Raw genomic sequence first — 24,834 nt, forward strand, 5'->3', positions numbered from 1 at the left:
GACGGTTAGTTGATGCAGATTTTCGTTACAAGACCGCAAATCGTCCACACGCATGTAGGGAGCTTTCCACTTACAAACAAAACTCGCTTGAACTCTACTTCCGGATTCGCCTAAGCTGTCGCTTGAAACATTTCAAAATAAAACTAACTTCTTTTATTTTTACAGAACTTTATGCCCAATGGAAATATTCGTTTATATCATTATGATATACAAAACATTGCATTAAAATATTGAATTATGCATCCTCAATAGAAAGCGTCCAATTAAAAATAATCTAATTTCGTGATCAAAGCTTTGTTAGCTTAACATTAACACTGTAAACATTATTTGCAATAGCTTAAGTTGCATACTATTTTTATTTTATAAATATAATTTTATTCAAGAATAAGCTTTTGATAATATTATTGGAGATGTTTGAGTTTTCTGGAGAAACATGTAAATGCTTTTTATTTTTCCCCAATCCCAGAGAAATTATGTCGGATAAAATGTTGTTTTGAAAAAAGCAACTAACACGTGCACGTACGTACCCGATGACAAAAAAGATCTTCGGGAGTGCCACAGGGATCTGTTCTCGATCTCCTTCTATTAATATTTGAGTTTTTTTCGTAATTTACAATAAGATTTTTTAAAAATCTTTGCTGTGTCTAAATATACACCAGAATATCAATATACGTTTTATTGAGTGAATTTACAAGTAGTAGTATTTCAGTAGGAAGGCACTCTAAAATAGTCATAGAATGGCCCTATCATTTGTTGGCACCTGTGAATCTCAAACAAATATTCTGTAACTCGAATTAGTCTACTTTACATCGACTTACCAGAGACGAAGAACTCGACATTTGGGAAAACAAAATTGTCTGTGTAGTTTAGGTCCAGTAAAGCAAGACCCCGTCTGAGGTCGGTTACGTCAACCGTCACCGAGTATGGCTCCCCAAGTAATACTGGCGGTGAGTTGAACACCACACAGTGGTCATGACTAGCGTTACGCCACGGACGGTACAGAAGGTCGTCTGCTTCCGTAGCCCAAAGTCGAAACTAAAAAAGTACATTTGATATGCGTGTATTATCATATTAATATGACTTATTATATGCGAGATTAAATAACTCTGAATAGTGAAACAACTGATTTCTATATCATTAACTTCTTTGTGTGTGTGTCCAAGAACGAAAAAGTAACATTTTCCAAGTTACTTATATGAAAAAAGACACCGTTGCGATTAAAGGCAAAATTAGCTGCTTCTTGTTGTACAAATTCCATCCAGACGAAGATATCTTTGTATTGAATCTTTCAAACAAACTTTAATTAATCTCTTGACAATCAGTAAGTCTCCCTCAGACCAGAAACATACCATTCTTGTGGAAATATAATTAACGCCAGCGTCAGATAACGGCCATTGCTTCTTCCCCATTGATACAATAACATCATGAAAGCGCCAAATATATCATATAGATAGTATCCAATAAGACTAGCTTCAAAACCATTCGCTTTCATACTATGCGATTAACTTTGCTCATGTTGTTTAAAACTTCAAAATTGATGACAGTTATCACAGTTCTAACAATGCCTCGATCGAAGAATGACAGTGCATCCATGTTTAAAAGTACATACGTCACATGAATGTCAATATGAACAGCGTAGTTGCGGCACCCGGTCTTTTACCAACGGTAATTTTGATTTAGATATTTCAGTGTAATTATGAAACTGTAACTCTTTATGATAAGCTGTCAACTCAATAACTAGAATTACACGAATTATGAGCTTGGTTCTCTACAAGTTTAATAATAATTTAATCACATTTAGTTTTATTTTCTCTATTTTTATGAAATTTCTTCAGAATTACATAAAACACATCAAACTGGCGTGTATGCTGGACTGTGGCGACCATTGACTTGTTAGCAAAAAAGTAATATAAAATGTAAAACTAATTGGTATTCAAAGTTATACTACCTGTCAACATTTTATATTACCCGATATCCAGACAGTTGATATCGTTCTTCATAAAATCTAACAAATAATAATAATGGAAGTCCGAACCATTCATGAGCTGATATATACCGCGGAAATATCCACACCACTTACACAATGCGTGCCTCCCTGCACCATAGCGGAGTCAGCATACAGACAGAAACTGTCCCCAAGAGCATTGTAGGTGATGTTGAAGGGCCCAGGATTTGGGTTGTCGATAGAATACACCAATGAGTCGTCCATATCGAAACATATTGATTGGGTGGTGCTATTGGCGGCAAAACATGTGATGGGCCCCGCCCCTTGTGTTGTCAGGTCGTGAAACGTCTGTGTGGTGGAGACGGAACACTGGACATGGAAGTCACCTGAAATACAAAAACAAAATGAAAAAAAAGTTGAGGACATTGCTGCACATGTATACTCCATAATCAATTTATCTCTAAGAGTGTCTGTCAATCAATTGAATTGTATGATGGTAGCATTGTTGTTTAAGTGACGAGGTACAAGCTTTATTACGCCAACACGCAATGTTCTTGAACCAATGAGAGCACGACCTTCTAGAGAGAGGCGAGTAAAATAGTTTCAAACCTCTCTGACTGTATACATTTCCACAAGACATATACTGTTCATATGATCATATCCGAAGGATTGTCGTAATTGTACATCTTTTGTTTTCTTTAAATCATTATTTATGATTTTTACTTCTCCAGAACGTTTTGAAATACTCCACGATGTGTAGGCCTGGTTTCAATCAAAATTTTACTCGAATTAATATTATTCATATCTTACATGTTCAGTAATGAAGTTACTGTTTTTGACTCAAATATTTCTAGTTATTATAAATTCAAAGCAAAATTAAATTTATTAACAATAAGGAGGAATACGATAAACGCCATCAACTTTTATAAAATAGTTTAAGAGATACATCACGCCCAAGATCTTTGACCAATGTTTCCCATTAGAGATCAGAAACAATCTTTTGGCCTAGAGAAGTACTGTTCTAAATTAAAACTATCATTTTTAGTTATTTTTCGTGGGTGGGTAACCTGCCCAATGAAGGTTAGAGGTTTCGGTCACCTCCTACATGTATCAGAGTGGTTACCACGAGGGAGCTTCATCACTTCGGTTGCCTGTAAAGATTGATCGGAGTGGTGGATAATTCTTTCCTCTTAACGTATAAAACGTGTGAATGATGTCTGAATATATGTTGCAGGATATTTTAGCAGTATTTTTAAAAGTCAAGATGTGGTCTACCTGATGGCTTTTATAGTGTTAAGAATTGCAGATTGGCTTACACATGTAAACCTTCTGAAAAGGCTTCCCAACACCACCTTTCTCCTGAATACGTCCGCGAAAACGTGTTTACATACTTTGCTGGCTCTTACCAGGTACATATCTGATTTATTGTTCTCTAACCTCTCAGGCCATTGTACACTTACTGATACTGATTTAGATCCTTTGTAATATATTTTTGTACCATCTGCAGATCATATAAAATGGAAAAAACGGCTTCTACCAAGTCATATACACAGGTTAGGACCAAATCGCCCCGATAGCACCTCCCTGCGGGATCAAATTGGTCAAGATGTTTGAGCTCGGTGCAGTTTCATTGATAACGATACTGCGCTTCATATTACCCAGATTGTTTTGTCCAGTCATTCATACATGCATTTCCTTTGATGCTGTGCGCTTTCAACTTGTAAAGAAGAAGCCATTGTGAAGACATTGATGAATACATTTCATCCTTACCCATGGCAGTCGTCAAATCTTCCGGAACCTCAAGTAGATGTTCTGCGTATGATTGTCCAAGTCTAAAACCGTGTTGACGCTGTTGTTAATCATTCGTAGAATAATTTTATCTTTAAAATGCGCTTCAGCAATTTACAATGTACCGAGGTCCAGCTGATGGGTAGATTATTTCTCCCCAGCTTGATCAAACCCCTTTATGTATTGGACAAGACGTTCGTCGGTTTCCTTTCTGTGAGTGTTATGCCTTCACGGATGAATTTATTGCAAACCAGTTTCAAAATTCAGATTGGATGTTTTGTGAAAATGTTTGGGATGCTAACTGTTTGGTCCTGCTGAGCTATCTAAACCTAGATTGATTAGCCTTTCAACATATTTCGTTGTCACAACGATGTCAGAGCGAGTGGACAGGGAATAATTCTACATCTTCTACAAGACTTGGTACTAGACGTTTCCTCTCGCCGTTTAATTTGATCACGCAACTTTTGTGATTAAGGATTTGGACTTTATTTTGAATTTTAACAAAACTGTTTTACTTTTGTCTTTATGATAATTTTTCTCTCTCGTGTTTTTGAAGGGATCTACGTATATAAGAAATATTAAGATTCCATGTAGCCTTGAGTTCTCTGTAAATTATAGTTGTTTGTTAGTGTTTACGAACTTGAGCAGTTTGATCCTAGCTAAATGACTCTATAAATATTGAATATCGGTTACTCTTGTATCTTAGTCTCGCTTTACTAACTAGTATTGTTTCGTGAATACATTATTTAGCGGAACAGTAAAACAATCAAATTAACAGTTGTACTGTCGATTGAAGTGGATCGATACTTTTTAGTTGTATTATGTGAATATCGATTTTTGTTGTTGTGATATGTGTGCCCTGTAGTTCTGTTGACACCAGCCTGGTGTGAACTTTAAACATATGAATTACTTGGATCTGACCTAGATTTACATGCTGGTTGTTGTCAGTGAAACAGAATAAGCTTACCCTTCCTGAACGCTTGTTTTCAATATTCTCCATGATAACCTTTCTTGTTTCGTTCGATTTTGAGGTCAAATTACGGTTAGGTGTTCCCTGTTTGTGTTTTCCCCAAGAGATTAGTCTTGAAAAGTTCTTAGTTTCCGTTTTTGAAGTTTGGTTCGTTCAAAAACATATTGTTTATGTTGCTCTTTGAAATATTATTTCAAAAGACATTTTCGCCTAGATCTTGTTTGTACATGTAGCTTACGGTATAGTCTTCACCGTTTTCCCCCTCTTCGGTTAATTGGTGGTATAGTAACGTAGGTAAATGGTCCTCTTATTGTGTCGTGAATTGAAATACATATTGGAACAAGAAACAGTTATTAATTCTTTCTGAAAAAAGTCATTGCTACTCAGTATGCCAGGCTGACGTCACTATAAACATTCTTGTCTAAATTATCGCCCATTCCTTCTGCGTCGCAGGCTATGGGTGACCTTATATAGATTAAAGTGTTTTTTGGAAATGGATTATGCATGATAGGTTTCCACTAGTACGTCATTAAGTTCATAGAATTAGTGTTAAACATGGTATTGAGATTCAACAGATAGATCCTTCTATTATGACATTGTCGGCAGAGAGAAAGTCCGCATTGGTGTACAAGACTTTCAGGTTCCTCTTTCGATTCTCTTTCTCATTGAAAAACTGTATTATCCTAGAACCTTTCTACTTTTTAAGAATGAGGTGCTTCTTCATTGGCTATATACAACATCCCTCTTAAAGACTAAAGTTTCTTGAAATGCTATATGATGAGTTCTGATTTTAGTTGGTATTTTGGCTCTTGGGATCTACCATTGAGTCATTTGTATACTCAATACGTGAGATGTGTTTTGATTGGAGGTTGTTGCTGGCAGAGTGTCTCGGGTTGTTAATTGCCTGTCCATGCCTACTATTTCCCTTACTTGTTCCCCTCTTTTATCTGCTTTGAAATGTTTTCTTTCTGCTCTCTGTTCTTTGGTGAGGTATTTCGCCACACTACTTTGAGAAGATGTCTCGGTCGGCACACCCTTCATCATGGCTCAACACTTTCAATGATATAATGTTCTTTTTACCCTTTTCCCAAATTGCTATCCTTATTAGACATTTGTATGATACTAAAAGAAAGTAAAACTAACACATTTTACTAATATAGAGGACCCTGAGGGAGATTAGATTTTAGCTAAACCAGGTTTTAATCCTCAATAAATAAAGATTATTATTTTTATTTACTATTATTTGTATAGTTCGGAATCGTTCTGGGATTTGGCATGCTTTAACCAATTTCTGGACCAGGCAATGACACCGAAGTAGTTACATTCTTCAAAGAATGGTGCTGAAATTCACACCTTTGGTGTATAGACTGAAATTCACACCTTTGGTGTATAGACTGAAATTCTTTCTAAACTTAGTTATTCGTGATTTGCATTTTGCTTCACTGTTAATGTCTTGTGACAAGCGAGGACTGGGTATTCATGTATTTAGTCAGAAAATGAAGTCTTAAATAAGTTCTTCGATACATTTTTATTTTTAAAATAATAGATTCGCTTTGCCTGTAGAATTAGCTCTCCACAGATAGTGACAGTGATATTTGTAATCTGCCCTCGTTTTGCATGCTTATAAGTTATGGGTAGTTTGTGCTAGAAAATCGCACATAGGAACAATCATGAACATTACTGTTTAAGGAATGAAAATGCTTTCTAAGGACGATCCATCTACATTGTCACGTGAAATGTTGGAGTAATTTTGCATTGTTGAGTTTTATACTTACTCTGTTGACACAAGTCGCCTCTGAAGTCCCCCGGGCACATACAGTACGGTCCCATAGGGCTGTCGACACACCCCACATCGGCCCCACACGGGTCAGACTGGCAGGTTAAGAGGCTTTCACAATACACGCCTACAACAAAATAGAAATGTTTGTAGATGCAAAACCGTAAATATTCAAATGCATAAAACCTATTGATTAAACCATAATTTAATTGAATGGGTTAATTTACACATGAAATTTAATAACATTTAATTGAGGAATACTGTATGAACGGTACTACCGTATGTAGGAACGAACTCTTCGTAGTACTAAAGTATGCAGATTTTTTTTAAAATATATTTAATTGGAAGCAGATTGAATTTATCATCAGGAAACGACAAAACTGCTATTTGACAACTAAAAATACTCGGGCAATTGAGTTGATTGAAAAGTTATGAAATATTTTTATCAAGAGTTCTTCGTTGCATACGTTTTATTTTGAAACTATGTATTACTTAAACTGTACCTACATAGTACAGACGATAACGTATTAGACGGGTAGACTGAACATAAAATTGTACCCGTGAACTGGCTAGGACAAAAACACTGTATCCCTACATCTCCTTCAATGCACGTGCCGTCATGGAGACAGGAAACAGCACTGCACGTGGTTGGAACAGTAGGCGACGTCCACGACGATGTGGTGGAGTCATGTGGTACAGTTGTACTTGCAGAAGTGCTGTTTTTCACAAGTGTGGACGAGACTGAGCTCCATCCGGTCGGAGTAGTGGGGGTTTCCAGTTCCCCTGCCACTGTCTGCGTTGCAAGTGAAGATTGTGCTTCATTTTGCAATTGTTTAAACACCGGTGCAGATTTAAAGTTCTCTTCCTCCTCCTCATCTAAGTCATCATCTGCGTCATCGCTGTCTTCTTCATCGGCGCCTACAAATTTTGGTTCACAGATGACGTGTACGAACACGATCAGAAGTAGGGCTAATCTACTATGGAACTTCATCAGGACCGGGTCGTCTCCTGCCTCATGTCTGCTCAACAAATTCTTGTACTTTGATATGTTTCACATCTGTGAACAGAACATAACGTTTATAAACGTTGGTATAATAATGTGGTCGTTCTGTAGACATTTTCGCACATGTTAGGAAGCCGATTTAGAAAACAACTGAAAATTCAAATAGCAGACACAACGAAAGATGAGCGATTTCTGTACTGACAGCAACGCCCTTTAGCGTTAGGTTTCTGTCTCCTTGTTCCTATACTGCACATATTCGTCGTTTCTTTCCGTATGACTTTGTACTTCCTACGTCCCCATTATTTATTAAGTATCACATTATGTGTACTATTTAATTAGCAACGTATACCTTTTATATTTTAAATATAGGTGATGCTATTTTTACTCATTTACTCAAGATATATTGAGACGAACTAACTATACTGAGTAATTGTTGCGAAAATATTTGTGCATATCATAGTTTGTAGTAGTCATTGCGAATACTGTTTTCCTTTCAAAAGAAACGAACAGCCAAGATAACACCAGTCATGAAGTAAGACAGGGAAATTATACCATAGCGTCAACACACAAGGCTAAATAGTCCCCCAAAGCAGAGTATATAGGAACACCTGGAACTAAGGTCGTTTCCTTGTGAGCCTTGAAGGTTTTGTTAAATGTCTGACCACCTTCATATCGGTGTTTGTTACTGAACAGGGTTTTAAACCATAAAAGCTCTAATACACCCCACAGATAACATAATAAAACACCACTGAAAACATATACATTTTGCATTTTTAATAAACTACATTCTCCTCTTAAACCATTAGATATAGGAAAACGGGATAGTATGTATGTCTATGTGTGTTAAGACCGCTGCTCGCTTTCGCCCTGTTACAACACATGAAACACTGCGAACATAAATTTAACACAATTATAAACATTTGAATACAGTCTTTGGTATATGTTTGTATTTATTAAATTTACATGTTGATATTTCCAATACCAATATATTTCAGATGGTAGTTGAAATGATTTTCTTCGATTTTTACATTTTCCTGAAAGGACTCGATGAGAGTTAAAATGAAGTATGGCTTGAATGTTGATAATTTCTTATCCACAAATCGGTCTCGAAACGTTTTCGGCCCAGTTCTATTATGGATTAGGGATGTTTATGACATATCTTTAGTTCCTATTATAGCCTTTAAGTATGTAATTTTATTTCATGTATTGTGACGCTGTGGCAATTGTTTTCCATTTTTGTTTTATTTACTCTAAGCATTTTCAGTTGGAGTCATTGGAATATAACATACAAATCTACTTAAATTGAACCGTATTTTGTAACTTTTGTTTATCAAAGTCTAAATAGGATGTCGAGACTGCTTTGTATGAAGCTTCATAACACTACCCTACCCAAACCGACATTAATGCCGGAATGTAAGTAAACATTACGACACAGTAATAATGTTAAAATACAACTCAGATGTTATATGAAGCAAAATAATAGTCATTCGATACCCTGATATATTTACGAGTACAATACCTTTGACCAGAGCTATTCTTCTGTCGTGTCGAATTTACGCAGCAAGCGAACATTAAGGAAGGTGAAGGTAACACACAGGTGATCGCACCTTTGAACATTTGGTAATAGATACAGTAAGCCAAACATAATTCCATTGCATCGTAAGTTGTTTCGTCCTCCTAGCACTCATCGGTGTAGCTAGTGACCAGAAAGTTGAAGATACAGAGGGCCAGGAGCATAAAACCCGTTAATTTCAAACTAAATAATCTGTAAAGTGTATATATTGTGAACCCTGTCATCACTCAAAAGAGAAAACTGTAGATATCAAATCTACAGCAAACCACGGGGATTAATAATCCACCAGCAGAGTCTGCCGTCTTGTAAGGTTTACGAAAATGCTTCACCTTAACTTTAACGAATCTTAACATGACGTTAAGCTGACAAATCATTATACAGGGAACAAAAGGTTCATCGGGACAAAAGTATCATCAGCTTATCGCCATATCAATGAAACATTTTAGTGAGTGATATTTTCATAATTATTGCCAATGAACTGGAATATAATGAATTTCAATATCTCAGTTATAATGAGTCTAAGAGAATTTAGCCATTAGCACTCGCATGAAAACGCATGTGAAAAATAGCACTGCAGACGTCAATTTATATTATGCATTATGTATACACATGCCAGGTAAGAAAAATGAGGACGACTTTATGCTTTAAACAAAAATCTTAACAATAATAAAATTTCCCTTCTTTGGTTATGCATGTTGGAGCTCAATTACTATAAAAAAAAACCAGTGAAATGAACAAGCTATTTCACATTCGGAAGACGAAAACAACATTAGTGTTTGTGTAAAAGAATTTGTTTTCACACACGTATATTATGACATACAGTTTTCTTTTATCAATTGAAAGCGAACAAAAAGACGAGATATATTTTGATCTCGGTAAGAATATTGATAAAGAGCACGTTCCTGTAGACAAGATAACAATGGACAGGTGTTTGGCACTTTGTCAATGGAAACAGACCTTTATGACACTATTGTCTGGGAAGTAAATAGAAAATCGGATACGATCTACAGCTGACCGTAGTAAGCGCCTTAGCTTACTTAACATAACTATAGCATGAATGTCTTTTGTACGGGTTATGAATCAGGACCCTTTATTCTTCTAGTGGTCAGGGTATACGTTTTCTTTACACGCCCATGAAAACAATAACATTTTGATAATGGGCTAAACTCGAAGGTCCGGATATACATGTACTATCTGTCCAATGAAATAGCAATAAATAAATATTGATATTCACCAGAATGGGATGGACAATGCGTAATTCAATAACAGAAAATAAACTAAAAACAAAAACACATCTTGCTCCTACATGACAGTATATACTTAGGAAAATGGTATAAAAAGGATTTTTACATATTCATTATAAAAATTTACATTTAAGATGCATTTAAAAAAAAACATTTCTGATTTATTGACAAGATATTAAGAGAGGTCAAAGAAAGCATGCTAAGCCAAACGTTTTGTTCTTATGCTTTTTTAAATCGGAATATTGATTTTCGTATTACATACATACAATTCGAAGTTGATTGAACATCTGTATGTGAAAAATCACAAAACATACCGTGATAACGTGAAACTGGCGACTTTTGGGATAATGAATCATAATAGAAACGGTCTATTATTCCAATAATTAAAAGCTTTTATGACGAAAACCTTATTTAAAACACATTGAATAAACAACCGTTTACGAGCATCGAGGCACATGACCTACTACAACTTACATGTAGTTAATCAGCCGTAGCAAAGATGCAGGACCTACGAATTTGAGTATTATCTGAATAGTATATCCTCCTAGACCTTTATGAATGTTAGAGAATAAATATATGTGAAAATTGCACACGCTCACTAAAAGTCGAACTCCCGCCATCTGTTTGTAAGACTGGTGTCTTAATTACTGGATCAATCCATCCACCTGTAATGAAATCCAGTTTAATTTCATTGTTTTCCAGACACTAAAGTCGTTTATTATCAAATAGAATAGAAAATAGATGTTGATCATCATTGAGATGGTATTATTTCACAAGAAATTAATCAGTTGAGACTCCTTTTATGAAGAAAGATATGCTAAATACGCTTTCCTAATATGGTAAATAATATTATCTAACGAGGTAAAAACGTAGGAGGAAAAGTGCGCTCTGACATTACACTGCTAAAGGGTCTCCGTGCAAAATCCAGAGACAAAGGCAAAATCACAGGCTGTCTGGAAGGGTAAGCAATGACTTCACCGCATATGGATCTCGTCATGATGTCTTCCGTCAAATGAAGGAACATGATGACATCACTAACCAGCTATGACACAATGAACAAGACACACGGCAATTACATGATAGAAACTCGGATTGACCATTGATGTAATAAAGCAAGATCAGCAGGTTTTCATAGAACGATTTTACAGCTAAAGAAAGCCATAATGTTTCATTAGTCAAAGCTGTCAAGGAAAGCAATTTCGTTTTTAAGAGCAAACACATATCAAAACCGAATAAGAAGTTGTTGCATATATTATAGATAGCACAAATGTATTCAGTAGGGAGTGTCCAGCATTTTTAAAAAGAATTTTAAACAAAAGTTATGAAAATGTATACCTAAAATGAACTAAAACCTGTTTGTAGAAAGGTGAAACACCTGTCGTTAATAAACTTCGCCCAGACTCACGATAAGTACCACTATACGTCTAATATATCGTGCTCTTTATACAGTTGGAAGAACCAGGTAACAACCCTTTATATTGTTGATTTTTATCGCGACTCCATTTTATACAGCTACAGAACATTTACCAATTACAACGGCGACACATACTGTTTACCCGGGCACGTCCTGATAGGTGGTTATCGCCCTATAAAGAAGCTGTCAAGATGAAGGTGCACCTCTAAGATATCCCCGTGTCAATATTTATCCCCATTTGTCGGGTAAATAAAGTAAATACACCCAGTAATGCACGAATGACCCCGCTGTGAGCCTTACTATACCAACCCCGACGACAGACCGATTTACAAACCATGACATTTCTGACACAAATTGACTTTTTCTGGGTTCATTATTGCGGAAATATTTAGTCAGTAAATCCATTATGTCAATATCGTTATTGTACTCGAGGAATGACAACAAAAATGCGCACGAGGCCTTCGTGTATTGCTAAAGCGAACTTGTATTGAAAAACTAAACTAGTCTACATCTCCATGTAGATAAAGGATACTTTTATTGGCAATACAAATACAATGTTTGTAAATCTGAAACGGTATTAGTCTACTGGCTCCATGATCCCTAGGTGAAACAATGAAAAGGATAAAAAAGGAAACTGTATCTATGATAGTGCTCGAGGAAACAGTTTTAGGCTACCATCTTTGAATACCTTCTCCTAATCACACACCCATCCCAGGCACGCAATCGCCCTATCTAACCAGTATATCTATTGTAGTAAGTATATAATGCTACCTGTTTATTTCCTTAATTCCACAAAACCGCACTATATATATATACGCATTACATCTCCAGCACACACGCAGGCATACAAGCATAGGGAGATATTAGCCCGGTGGCATAGGGCTAGTAGTTAGCGCCTGATAAGGCGGCTCCTGCCAATTCCTCAAAATTGAATTGGTTAATGTATATGCTAATTGTATTAATTGTATATCTATGTACTGCAAGGCGCTTTAGAGTGGCTTATGTTAGCTAGATAGCGCGCTATATCAAATGCTGTATATTTTTTTCATTTTATTTATTTATTTTAAAAGCCATACATGTACCAAAACATGGAGATAATTATACCTAGAAAGATATCGGGCATGCCACTACTGAATCACATGGACATTCCTCTCAGGGTGTGACATTACTCAGTGACCCGGCGATAATCCGCCACAGATTAGAATCGAAGGGTCATAATCCGCTCTCGACCTCAACGAGAAGTTTCTTTTTAACATCAATACAACAACATTATGATTCACTTTGGTATTAAATGGATTAACTTCCTATTTTAAAAATCACCTATGTTAGACCCCGTTATAAGAATTAACTGGTTAGCTTAATACTTTAACATAGCTTTAAATGTACCTAGTTTGCTAATCCGTTTTCACATTTCCTTATATAGTTCTCATTCATATATTCAATTCTTAACTTGTATCACAATTATGCTACATGGAAAATAATTGAATATTACACTTACCATGCGTTCTCTTATTTATATATTACACTTACCATGCGTTCTCATTTTTATATATGACACTTACCATGTGTTCTCTTATTTACATATATCACTTATCATGTCTTCTCTTATTTATATATAACACTTACCATGCGTTCTCTTATTTATATATATCACTTACCATGCCGTCTCTTATTTATATATAACACTTACCGTGCGTTCTCTTATTTGTATATATCACTTACCGTGCGTTTTCTTATTTATATATAACACTTACCAAGCGTTCTCTGTTCTCTTATTTATATGTTACATTTATTATGGGTTCTCTTATTTATATATTACACTAACCATACGTTCTATATTTTATATATTACATTTAACATGCGTTCTCTTATTTGTATAAATCTCTTACCATGCGTTCTCTTATTTACATATTACACTAACCATGAATTCTCTTACTTATATATTACACTAACCATGCGTTCTCTTATTTATTTATATCACTTACCATGCCGTCTCTTATTTATATATTACACTTACCATGCGTTCTCTTATTTGTTTATTACACTTACCATTCGTTCTCTTATTTACATATTACACTAACCATGAGTTCTCTTATTTATATATTGCACTAACCATGCGTTCTCTTATTTATTTATAGCACTTACCATGCGTTCTCTTATTTATATATTACACTTACCATGCGTTCTCCTATTTGTATATATCACTTACCATGCGTTCTCATTTGTATATATCACTTACCGTGCGTTCTCTTATTTATATGTTACACTTATTATGGGTTCTCTTATTTATATATTACACTTACCATACGTTCTATATTTTATATATTACACTTAACATGCGTTATATTACACCTACCATACGTTCTCTTATTTGTATATATCACTTACCAAGCGTTCTCTGTTCTCTTATTTATATATTAAACTTACCATGCGTTCTCTGTTCTCTTATTTATATAACACACTACCAATACTTTCTCTCATTTGAATATGATACTAACTCAATTATATTGTTAATAGGACGCAAAACACAAACAAACCAAACAAAAGTTGAGATATTTTACTTACCATGTTTTCTAGCATTTATATATTATGCTAACAATGTTTTGTTCTCATTAATATATTTTACTTACCAAGATTTCTAGCATAATATAGTATACTTACCATGCTTTTTCTCCTTGATATAGTACACTATGCTTTCCAGTTTTGTCCTATTATGCTATACTCCATTTACTTATTATAATAACCATATATTCTTTCATCAATGTCTAACACTTACTTTAGTTTCTGTTATTTATCACATTGTCAATGCCTAAACTCATTTATTTACTCTAACCATGCTATCTTTTATCAATTTAACACTTGCCATGCATTCCCCACTCAACATATCAGGCTAATCAGGCTAATGTTCTCCAAAAGTATTTATCACACTAACCATGCTTTACCCTTATGTACCGTATAAATGTACCCTGGTGTTATTTGTATATATTAAGTTCTTTAGATACATAAATTTCAATATTATTATTAGAACGTTAAGGTTTATCTCGAAGATCCCCCGAGACAACAACGTTATCAGATCAAATGTTTTACATTTATAAAGATACCTATTCAGTAAATATCGACAGAGTGAGTGGCACGCAATTGACATTAAACACAGCTGACGCCTGAATCTAGGAAAGCACACAGTGGTGATGTTATCACTTTGTCTAAAGTTACAAGCAGAAATTGCGTTTTAAGAAAGCAGACATGTCAATGGAATGTCTGCTTATAATTTGTCATTAAAATCACAAAGGTAACTTCTGTCGTAGTAGCGAAATTGGATATGTAATGTACAATAGTCGGTCGGCTCCAGTTATCGGCAGATAAAGTTTTGGGTGCTGTAACTGAATCAGGTAAATATACAAGAAAATCAATCTAGAGGGTTTTATATAAGATCAGAATCATTTATGTTTTCTTGTCTGTCCCTCTGACGGTTATTTCAGGTGGCGGCACATGTCTACGCTTATATATTGAGAACCTAGATGAGCGGGATGCTTTCTCAAAAACACACGGCATGTCATAACCCTGTTTTATAAATCTTACCCAAAGACACATCTTTAATAAGCTTTCTTATTTTTGTAACAATTATATCTTGAAAAATTGCAACAAATGATTTTGACAACTGTGTAACTATATTACTTCATGTGCTGCTATGATTGAGTCTTTCTTAGTTTGATGATACTTCAAAATATCATCAGCAAACAAGTTATTTTCATTTTCATATCAGCAACATATGGAAAGTAAACACTATATAATAAGGGGATATCTCTCTGTATTTCAGAATTGCCCTGAACATACAGGGAGCTGGGTGTACCCTTATTTCATGTGCATCGTTGTGTTACGTCCATAATATTTAAATTGGCTAATGAGTTTTACAAAAAGACATATTTATAAAAAGTGATCAATACACACAATATAGATCATACAATTCCGTGTTCAACATATCCCACATGATAAACCATTCTATCTTATAGTTTCATTACTGAAAGAAAATTAAAAGAAGAGTTATTCTAGGAAGTCAACATCATTACATATACATATATGCAGCATGCTTGGGACGCTTCCTTTTATAAAAAAAAAATGAATGAAATATATATAAGTTCTGTAAACGCCCTGAACAGCCACATTGACTGAAGGACAGTCGTTTAGAAGAGTTATATTGGCACTTCCGTATTTTAACATGTCGTTAGACTGAGACAGTGTTACACGTATTTAAAGCTTGTCGCTTGATGTCACACACGGACCCCACCGTTGTATAATGTTTTACCATACATCGACGTCCATGTTTAACACGCCAAGTACACGCTCATAACAGTGATGCACGTATAATTCAATACATAAGACCACACCAGAATAAATAATATACCCTGTCTTATCAAGAACATTACCACACAATGTTTCAGATAAGGTATAGCATTGGAGTTGGTTAACAATAACAAAAAAATCTAAGAAAAACAAAAGTGAATGCCTATGATCCCCCAAACCGCCACCACCACCACCACATCCAACCCATAGGTGTAAATACTAGTAAGTACAGCACAACAACAGAAAAAGAAACCCAAAGAACAACAAAACATCAGACAATAATGAATCGACATGAAAGTTAAATAAACTGCTTGCACTTATGATTCAATAATAAGTATTGATAAACAACATGTACTTTTATTTCGACCAATATCCATAAATTAAACTAATCTAATACTATTTTGCATAACTAACTGGGATTCTATTTTCGTTCTATGTCAACTATGAGATCATATATTTATTGATATGACGACTCTTAATTGCTGTTATTATGTTTTAAAAGATTGTACTATAATATGATTAAAGGCCAGACTTCTTAAATTCTGTACTTGATCAGTTGGTACAACATAACTATATATTCATTATCACTGTGATAATCAACACCATTAATAACCCCATTATTTATAGGTTGACTAAATACTTGACGTGTCATTATCACCTAATCATCATAACGTTTGATTCATACAGGCTAGGTAATACACAGAAAATACATTCCTATATGAATATAGAGGAAATCCACAAAACGTGATTAAAATAAAAAAATGAATAAGGAATGAAGCAAGGAAATTAAAGGTGACCGATGTAATTAATACTCATCAATAATAAATACTGTAACTTCCCAATGTTAACCTCCCCTCCCCTCTGCTTTATACAGAAGCCACAGGCCAAAGGGCTACATGTCTGTGATAAATACCAACACATGTAGCTGTCAACACCCATATCAATCAATCAGCAATGGTTTGATATTTAAAGTAAAAGTAACCTGCACTAGCTTTTGCACAAACAATAATGAATGATGAGCAGAACAGAAAAATATAAACATTAAATCATCCCATTTTTTCTTTATTTGCAATATTCAAGATAGATACACTCATTATAACTAATGCACTAAATATTTGGTATTTACCTGTAACAAAGTCAACACCGAACGATGTATTGTTCTCTCAATTATATGATAAACATCCCTTTTACAACTCTGCCCGGTTGCATTAAATATAAAAAAACCTCCAATCAACATCCCACGTGCTACAATTTCAAAAGTATAGGCTAAAATATTTGTTTGACAAGTAACAAATATCGTTTCTTTTATTTGAAAAGCTAGCTTGTGGAAACATAGTTACATAGTTATCACGCTGTAACCCTACACAACAGCATTAGAGCAGAACTCATATGAAGCTTCACAACCTTATAATAACTAATGGTGAAGGTATTTTTTTAATTTAATTTTTTTAATATTAATGCTTTTTGTCTCACGCTACCATTTTGTATCCGAATAATTGTCAGTGTTTTTCATTTCTTATTCTTTAAAAAAATCTTTTATGTGATTTAAATGTTTGACTAAGCTAATAAGACTTTACAGTACTATTCACGAATGCCTGCCAATCAGAGCTGCACGAAGGCGAGGATGAAGGTTTAACAAAAGCAACAGTAAGTAAACTGTTAACCTATCCTATAGATGTCTTACCTCGATGCCAATGGATTCCAACGGACACTTGATATATATCAAAACTAGTCACGTCATCTCCTCATTAGAAACCATTTATTTATTCTGTCATACTTCAGTTTATTTTCATCGATTAAAAGTAACCTACAGTGCAGTGTCAACAGTTATGTCAAATGCCAACACGTTTAAATGTTACCGTAAGAAGGACAAAATGTGATACATCATTGGTTTATTTATCATCTATTCGTCAAATGAGAAAAAAACGTATAAATATCGGTAAATAATAAATATTGAGATACGAGGTGCTTAAATGCTAATATGGCTGTAAGTACAGTGTATCGTAGGTAATAACCCGTGACGTTGAGTACTTATTCTAACACCTGATTTGTTATATGTCTTAATGAAGAAAACAAATCAGATACAAAATCCAATAAAGGTCTCGCCAGTGTCATTTATCAATTCATAATAAGAATACCTAGTTCACGTCACATTCAAAAAAACGCTGTATGTGGATAGGAAAAGCAACGTTAACGCTTTTTATAAAATCTTTATTTCTTTTGAGATTGCATTTTATGTTTTGTAAATGACGTTGAATAATTTATTATATCTCACAAAAGCATAGTGTCAGTCAATTTGAAAATTGTGTGCAACGACATCAACGTGTGTGGTGTTTTTTGGTGATAGTTAAAATTTAGGTCAGATGAAATGAACTTGTACATGCGATTATAACTTATATAGAATAACGAAAAATAGTAGACTCTTTGGTCAATAATTACGTTTGCAAGAAAGGATTGTAGGAATCAAGGATACGACCAACATAGCTATGACCGTACCTTGGTCACGTTGCTACATTTGCTTTGCAACGGTACAGTCATATAACATATTAGTATACTTTTCAATAGACTTGTATGAGGATTTTCCTATATATATATAAAACATACTACACTCTTTTCTATGGTTTATGTTATAGCATCTTCATCATAATTTCATCGTTGGAACTGATTCTTTAAGAAGAAAGTGTCTTTTGTTCCATTTGTTTTTTAAAATGTCGTCTTTACTAATGATAACCTTATACGTATGATCGTGTTGATGTTTGTAAAAAGATTCCGGTTTGCGAAACAAAATAAGGCTTGCTTGAAATTTAATAGTTCACACGGCCGCTGAACACGGGAGTTATACTACATCCCCTCCATGACCCAAGTTGACCCTAACGACAAAGTACCCGGTAGACCCCATATAATGAAATCATTTCACGTCTCACATTTCTTCCTTTCATCCTTCAGAGAGTCAGGTTACACGTACCCCACATCCGCATTTCAATAAACTAAACACAACCTTGGGTATAATACTTTCTGAGGATTTACACAGTGTCTTCCATGAATTGGGCTTTGGCTTGTTCACAAAATCAGTCACGGAGGTTGCATGCATAATTCATCGCTGATGTCTTTTTGTAGGAACTGGCCTCAGACACGGTATACTATTTCTTCTTGTGTCGATGAAGAAGACTGTAAACAGCGAACCTGCCTACACCAAACAAAATGTAGATATCCAAATTTATCAAGATCTGTTGTACAAGCTAAATATACATAGACTAGTTCAATGCGATCAAACATCGTGTTAAGCTGAATTCAGCGTAGACATTTGGGCATTTAAAGGTATTATATCACTTTTACATGACTGGGAAAATGCAACCTTTTAGGCTGAGATTTTAACTGGAAATGTACAAAGTCTAATTGACGTTCTACCAAACGAGTTGGTCACCGGCGACTGATCGAGTCTAGATCCATTACACTATTTGCCCCTATATCACAGTGCTACAGTATTTGCATTACATGTTCGCTTATTAATACCCTTCCCAAGCGCACAAAGGTAGTAAAGAATAGTAAAATTGTACATATTTGTAGCATGATGGGAAAATGGCTTTACCGGGATATGAACACAGAATCTTCACAGTTTGGTGCATTGTTTACTATTAGAATAAACGTTCATCAATAACCCACACAATTCGTCTTATTTTGATTTCATCAATTCAAAATAACAGCTGTACTAATAAACAAATAATTTTGTGTCTGAAAATAAGCAATGACCATTCTAATGTAACAGTGGCTACCGATATGTGTTACGCCTAATGAAGATATGAAATCTTGACTTATACATAGATAAATACGTGTAAGAGCCCCTCTTAGGCAACATGTCATTAAAAGAAGACAGACGAGCGCATGTTGAACCAATCAACAAACAGTATTTGTATAGCGCCTACATAAAACACCATCGTCAACGAAGTGCACATTACAAGATTTATTTACAGACTTAGGTTCTATAATACACGTACTGGTAGTTCACTATTGTAATAGGTACAATATTAAGATCTAGTTACATTGTCACTGGACATCCCACACGTACCAAACATAAGCAGATTGATAAATAACTTGAACAAACATTAAACAACAGAAAAAACAGGATCATTACTTTTCAATGTCTGTATTCAGTAAGGTGTAGGACTCCCTACTCAAAGTGTAAGATATTCATAAATATATTTTACATTTTAGTGGGATCATAATGTGCAAATCATATTAGTCATATGCTTTCGAATATATGGCAAGTATAAACCACAAGCGTATGTATACTTGCTCAACAATAAATACTTTTATATGACAGAGATGTAGACATAGGGATATATAAAATATAATTACAACGGAGATATGTGTTGGATGTTATCCAGGAGGTCAAACTGGATGTGAGAAGGAACCTGACCTCCATGTTCAGCACCCCGTGACAAAGGACCTGTTCACGTCCGAATCCGCTGGCATTGATGAACCCAAAAGGAATTTACCTTTTTATTACCTTTCAAATAAAACCACTCATGCTCGGAAAACTTTCATTCCAATCAACAGCACGGGTGTAAATCACACCAGCCAACTGAGCGGTATACACACTCTTAACAATGTTTAAAAATGCACTAGAACATTTATGGGGTGTTATCGAGTTCAAGTCCAATTCAGGTAACGCAAATTGAAAGTAGACTATACAACGGAGTTGTTCATAAGCAAAACCCGGCGGTGTTTCCTATATCTTACTTTATATCTTAAGGTGTATTGCAAGGAATGGAATAGGACCATACCATAAAATTACAGAGAATCTCAAGACGAAGAGACCGCATGTTTTTATGGTGGTTGTTTCAATTTCGTTTCTTTCTGAGGAATGTCAGGCAAACACACATCACGTAAAATCCCATGAAGAAATATTTAATTCTTAACATTGAGTTTTAAAACCAGATTGACAACATGCATTGTAGTCACAGAAACCAGTTTTGGGACAGTGCGTCTCATAGTAAACTTAAAAGTATGATATTATCTGAGTGTCATTATACACACCAGCGGTGTTAGTGAACAAAATCTCTATAAACATGTTTTTGTCAAGGAAATACGAAGATGTATGACGTTATTAAAACGACACAGCTGTTATACAACGTGGGTTTGAACAAATATACAGTGTTCCAATCAATGGCAACGACGTAATACATGCACCGTGGGGTTTGAATTGTTGAAGAAACCAACTGTATATACCTGAGATAGTGACACGAACAATCTAATAAAGCATTGATGTGATAGTACACGCGACTGTGCAATTCAATGAACTTTTCATGTTATACTTGTAGACGAAGTAAATGTCTCTTGTCGACAAAAATGTATTAAACCATTGAGTTATACTATATATAGTTTTAGGAACCGGCTTTTTGAGTTAAGATAGTGTTAAGAATACATGAGGCAATCTTCAAATGAATATATCTGTCAGCATATATTAAAAAATGGAGGATAATACGAGATTTTGTCCGGTTTCAACAATGTGCATGTATTTCAAAATTTGAATATTTTATTATGCTAAGCTAACTGAAGTAATAAACCTTCTACTCAACTTGTCAAGTCGTGCACGAACGCTACAAGGTTTCTGATTAAGATAGAATTTTTAAAATGTATTACTTCTAAAAAAGTCGTCATTGAACCCGTGATAGTTAATAGGTGTATGCATATGTTTACTTGTCGCAGATAGATCTTATTAAATTCGATTTAAATAATGTTCTTTATCAGGTATAATTATGTAGGAGCTATGATTATCGGTTAAAAACTCGTTTATAGACTTAAGTCCATAACCTTGATGACTCAAATTAGGTACGACATACGGAATGTAGGAATTGTATTCTAACAGTAATGTAAATAGTAAAACAGATTTTTCTTACAGGAAACTATCAATAATAATATACAACATTTATATAGCGCCCTATATAATTTGTAAAATTACTCTAAAGCGCTTTACAACATATCGATAATAGTAATGGTTATAATTGAGAAAAACGAAAAAACAAAGGCTTACAATCACTTTTATACATTTAAGCAAGCAATGTGCACATATACATGACGTCTTGATAAGTTGATCGAGGTAATAATTCTTTACGAGTAAAAGTATTGGCCATGGTGGGATCAATCAGATGTGTTCGACAACTGAAAACGCGAGATAAACCAAGCTATTTCTGTGATACGTTTCTTTAAGGATAATGTATTGGATATATCAGTTATCAGTACTGTTGAACCTAATGTGAGATACAAGCACTGTAAGGAATAGACAAGCATGCCATGTAAAGAGGACTGGAGGAACGTCATGTATTCATTTCGCACCATGGTCTTGAGATTACAGGGATGGGTATTTAGATATGGTCTAGGAATCTTAATCACGGTATTTGATTGTAAAATCTACCCGGGGAATCCAGGGTCTTATTGAAGCGAAGATAGCACAACTGTACGTAGGAGAAAACGTAGAAAATAGGTCATTTCATGCTGAGACATTATTGCCAATTAAGTGGGGCGGTGTTTAATCGACTAGATTGTCTGGGGCGTGCGCCACTGTACACAGGTGCTACTGCTGGGATAATACAACCCTTCAGCGATAGCCTAGCTCATCAACCCACCCAGAACAGGTGTATATATGGGAGCCAAGTACGACGCGGTATCACGGAAAAATGCGGCCCCACCCTGACCTATCTAGGCTAGTTCTATTGACCAGTCACACGGAAGGACAAACAAACAAGGGTTTGGGTGATCACATTCAAGTTAGATGAACCAGTTTTCAACACTTTTCACATAATATACTAAACATACAGGTGCTCCGGACAATAGACTTGTTAGCCGTGTCACATTCCGTATCTCACTCTACTGTGTGATTGTATCATCCAATTTACACTCACGATACATTGTAGTGTATTTGTGCCTAACAATGTGTTAAGGCAGAGGTATGCTTCATGGTAAAGGGCAGTCTGTTCACTTAATAAGTAAGGTTTTGGGAACAGCTTACTAATTGTGATACTGTTTATTATCTTATCAATACAGTTTTTACGGTTATTTATAAATAGGTTAAGAAATACCTATGATACCAATACCCACTAGTCTTTAATGATGTTGAGTAATATCTATACGCTATTCTGATGACTTGTTTTAATCTTATTTAAAACATATATGTTCCCTAGTAAACAGACGTTGTTTTTATAATATATTCAGATAGGTCGCTGGGTGCCATGGAATGTTGTTAATTTGAATGAAAATATGATGACTGGCTTTAAAATATGCCCCTAAATCCCAGTAGAGGTAACGTTTGTACTAGGTACATACACCCGGATATGCCTAGACCACCAGTAATGTCCTTGTCCTGTGACACGATCACATGACATGTTTTTATGATCATGATGACAATCATTTCTTTTAAAAGGAAGCTAATAATGGAGATAATATAGAAATAATCTGATAGTCGGAGACATTTCTGGGTCTATATAATGTTGTGATGCATATTTTCTTTATGTAATTTTTTATTGATATTTAAGCAAAAAAACCCCAACAAGCTCACGACATTCTCGAATTTTACCATGGTTATCAAATTAAGACATTTCCATTCATATAATCTCATATCAATTGTTATATCCCGGCCTCATATGACCTAGGCTGTTGCGAGGACGTGAAACCCGAACAAAACAAACTTTTAATATCAATGGTTTGTTCCCTAATCTAGATATCCATGAAACTAAATGACACACTTGTTTACGCGTACATAAAAAGGTGAATAGATATAATCTAACATTTTGACTGCCTCAAACAATTCAACCAAATCCCTTTCTGTTACCAGTAGCAACTATGAGCTTTTAGTTTAAAATCTTTAGCCTGTTATGATATGGTATTTCTCCATCCATTGCACAAACAGTTTTGTTTCTCTACTGCAGTTAATAGTTGACTGTTGCGGTACTGATGATGATTCTCTAGTGGGCTATTTATTGTTCCTAATATCCCTTTAATCTGGAAACCTTTAACGGTTTAAGTGACAATTTACGTTTCAATAATACGGAACTTTTGTTATTGGGAAAATATTTTCGGAAAATATTTCTCTCCGGATTAAATAGGGTTCTCTACGTTGCTGTACAATTTTCTTTAAATATAATTGGTATGTAATGCTTTCAATCTCAAAATATGAATGTCTTTTTTATTTTTTTTAAACAACCGTTTTTAAAAAACTTTTTTTTTAAAAAACGTTTAAAAAATATTATAAAAGGCTATTTTTCTTCACAAAAACGAATTAGGAATAATGCAATGTGAGATAATGAAGTTAACTTTAGGAAAATGTGATATCGTTTATTATCTTTTTTTTTTCTTTTCTTTTTAGCCAACATTCTTTAGATTATAAAATATATTTTGTTCTACAATCAATAAAATAGTGTCAATAACACCACGAAAAAGCATCATCGCTGCGTGTTTTCATCATTGTATGTTACAACTCATATAAGGAAAGACACTATCAATAAAATACTGATAAATATCAACACTAATTGAAGTAATATTTGCTTTTATGGAAGTTTTGACGCCAATTTCGTCAATTACACTGCCAATGACTTGTTTTTACGAGAAAGTATTGTGAATCGTTTCTATATAATATGATAATTGGCTGTTTTCAGTATCTACACATTGTTACATTGACTTCATGAAACATATTGATGTACGCTACACGGCCAAGGACATCTTTTTAGTAAAATCGGGGTATACTATACCGGAAATGATCGGCCACACATAGACAGTACACGCA

At 34.7% G+C, this 24,834-nt stretch overlaps 1 protein-coding gene across 1 annotated transcript in view; it reads right to left on the reverse strand.

The window, feature by feature from the left end:
• Window positions 1-24,834, reverse strand: part of LOC110446786 — a 93,560-nt gene that overhangs the window by 65,090 nt on the left and 3,636 nt on the right. Inside the window, exons 2-5 of the mRNA XM_021492104.1 lie at window positions 7,039-7,537; window positions 6,479-6,607; window positions 2,081-2,331; window positions 819-1,035 (exon numbers count right to left, since the gene is read on the reverse strand). Of these exons, the coding sequence (XP_021347779.1) occupies window positions 819-1,035; window positions 2,081-2,331; window positions 6,479-6,607; window positions 7,039-7,471 (1,030 nt within the window). The 5' untranslated portion in view covers window positions 7,472-7,537. The remainder of the gene's footprint in view (window positions 1-818; window positions 1,036-2,080; window positions 2,332-6,478; window positions 6,608-7,038; window positions 7,538-24,834) is intronic.

Source organism: Mizuhopecten yessoensis, unplaced genomic scaffold (assembly GCF_002113885.1).
Source record: "Mizuhopecten yessoensis strain PY_sf001 unplaced genomic scaffold, ASM211388v2 scaffold2995, whole genome shotgun sequence".
Taxonomy (NCBI): Eukaryota; Metazoa; Mollusca; class Bivalvia; order Pectinida; family Pectinidae; genus Mizuhopecten; species Mizuhopecten yessoensis.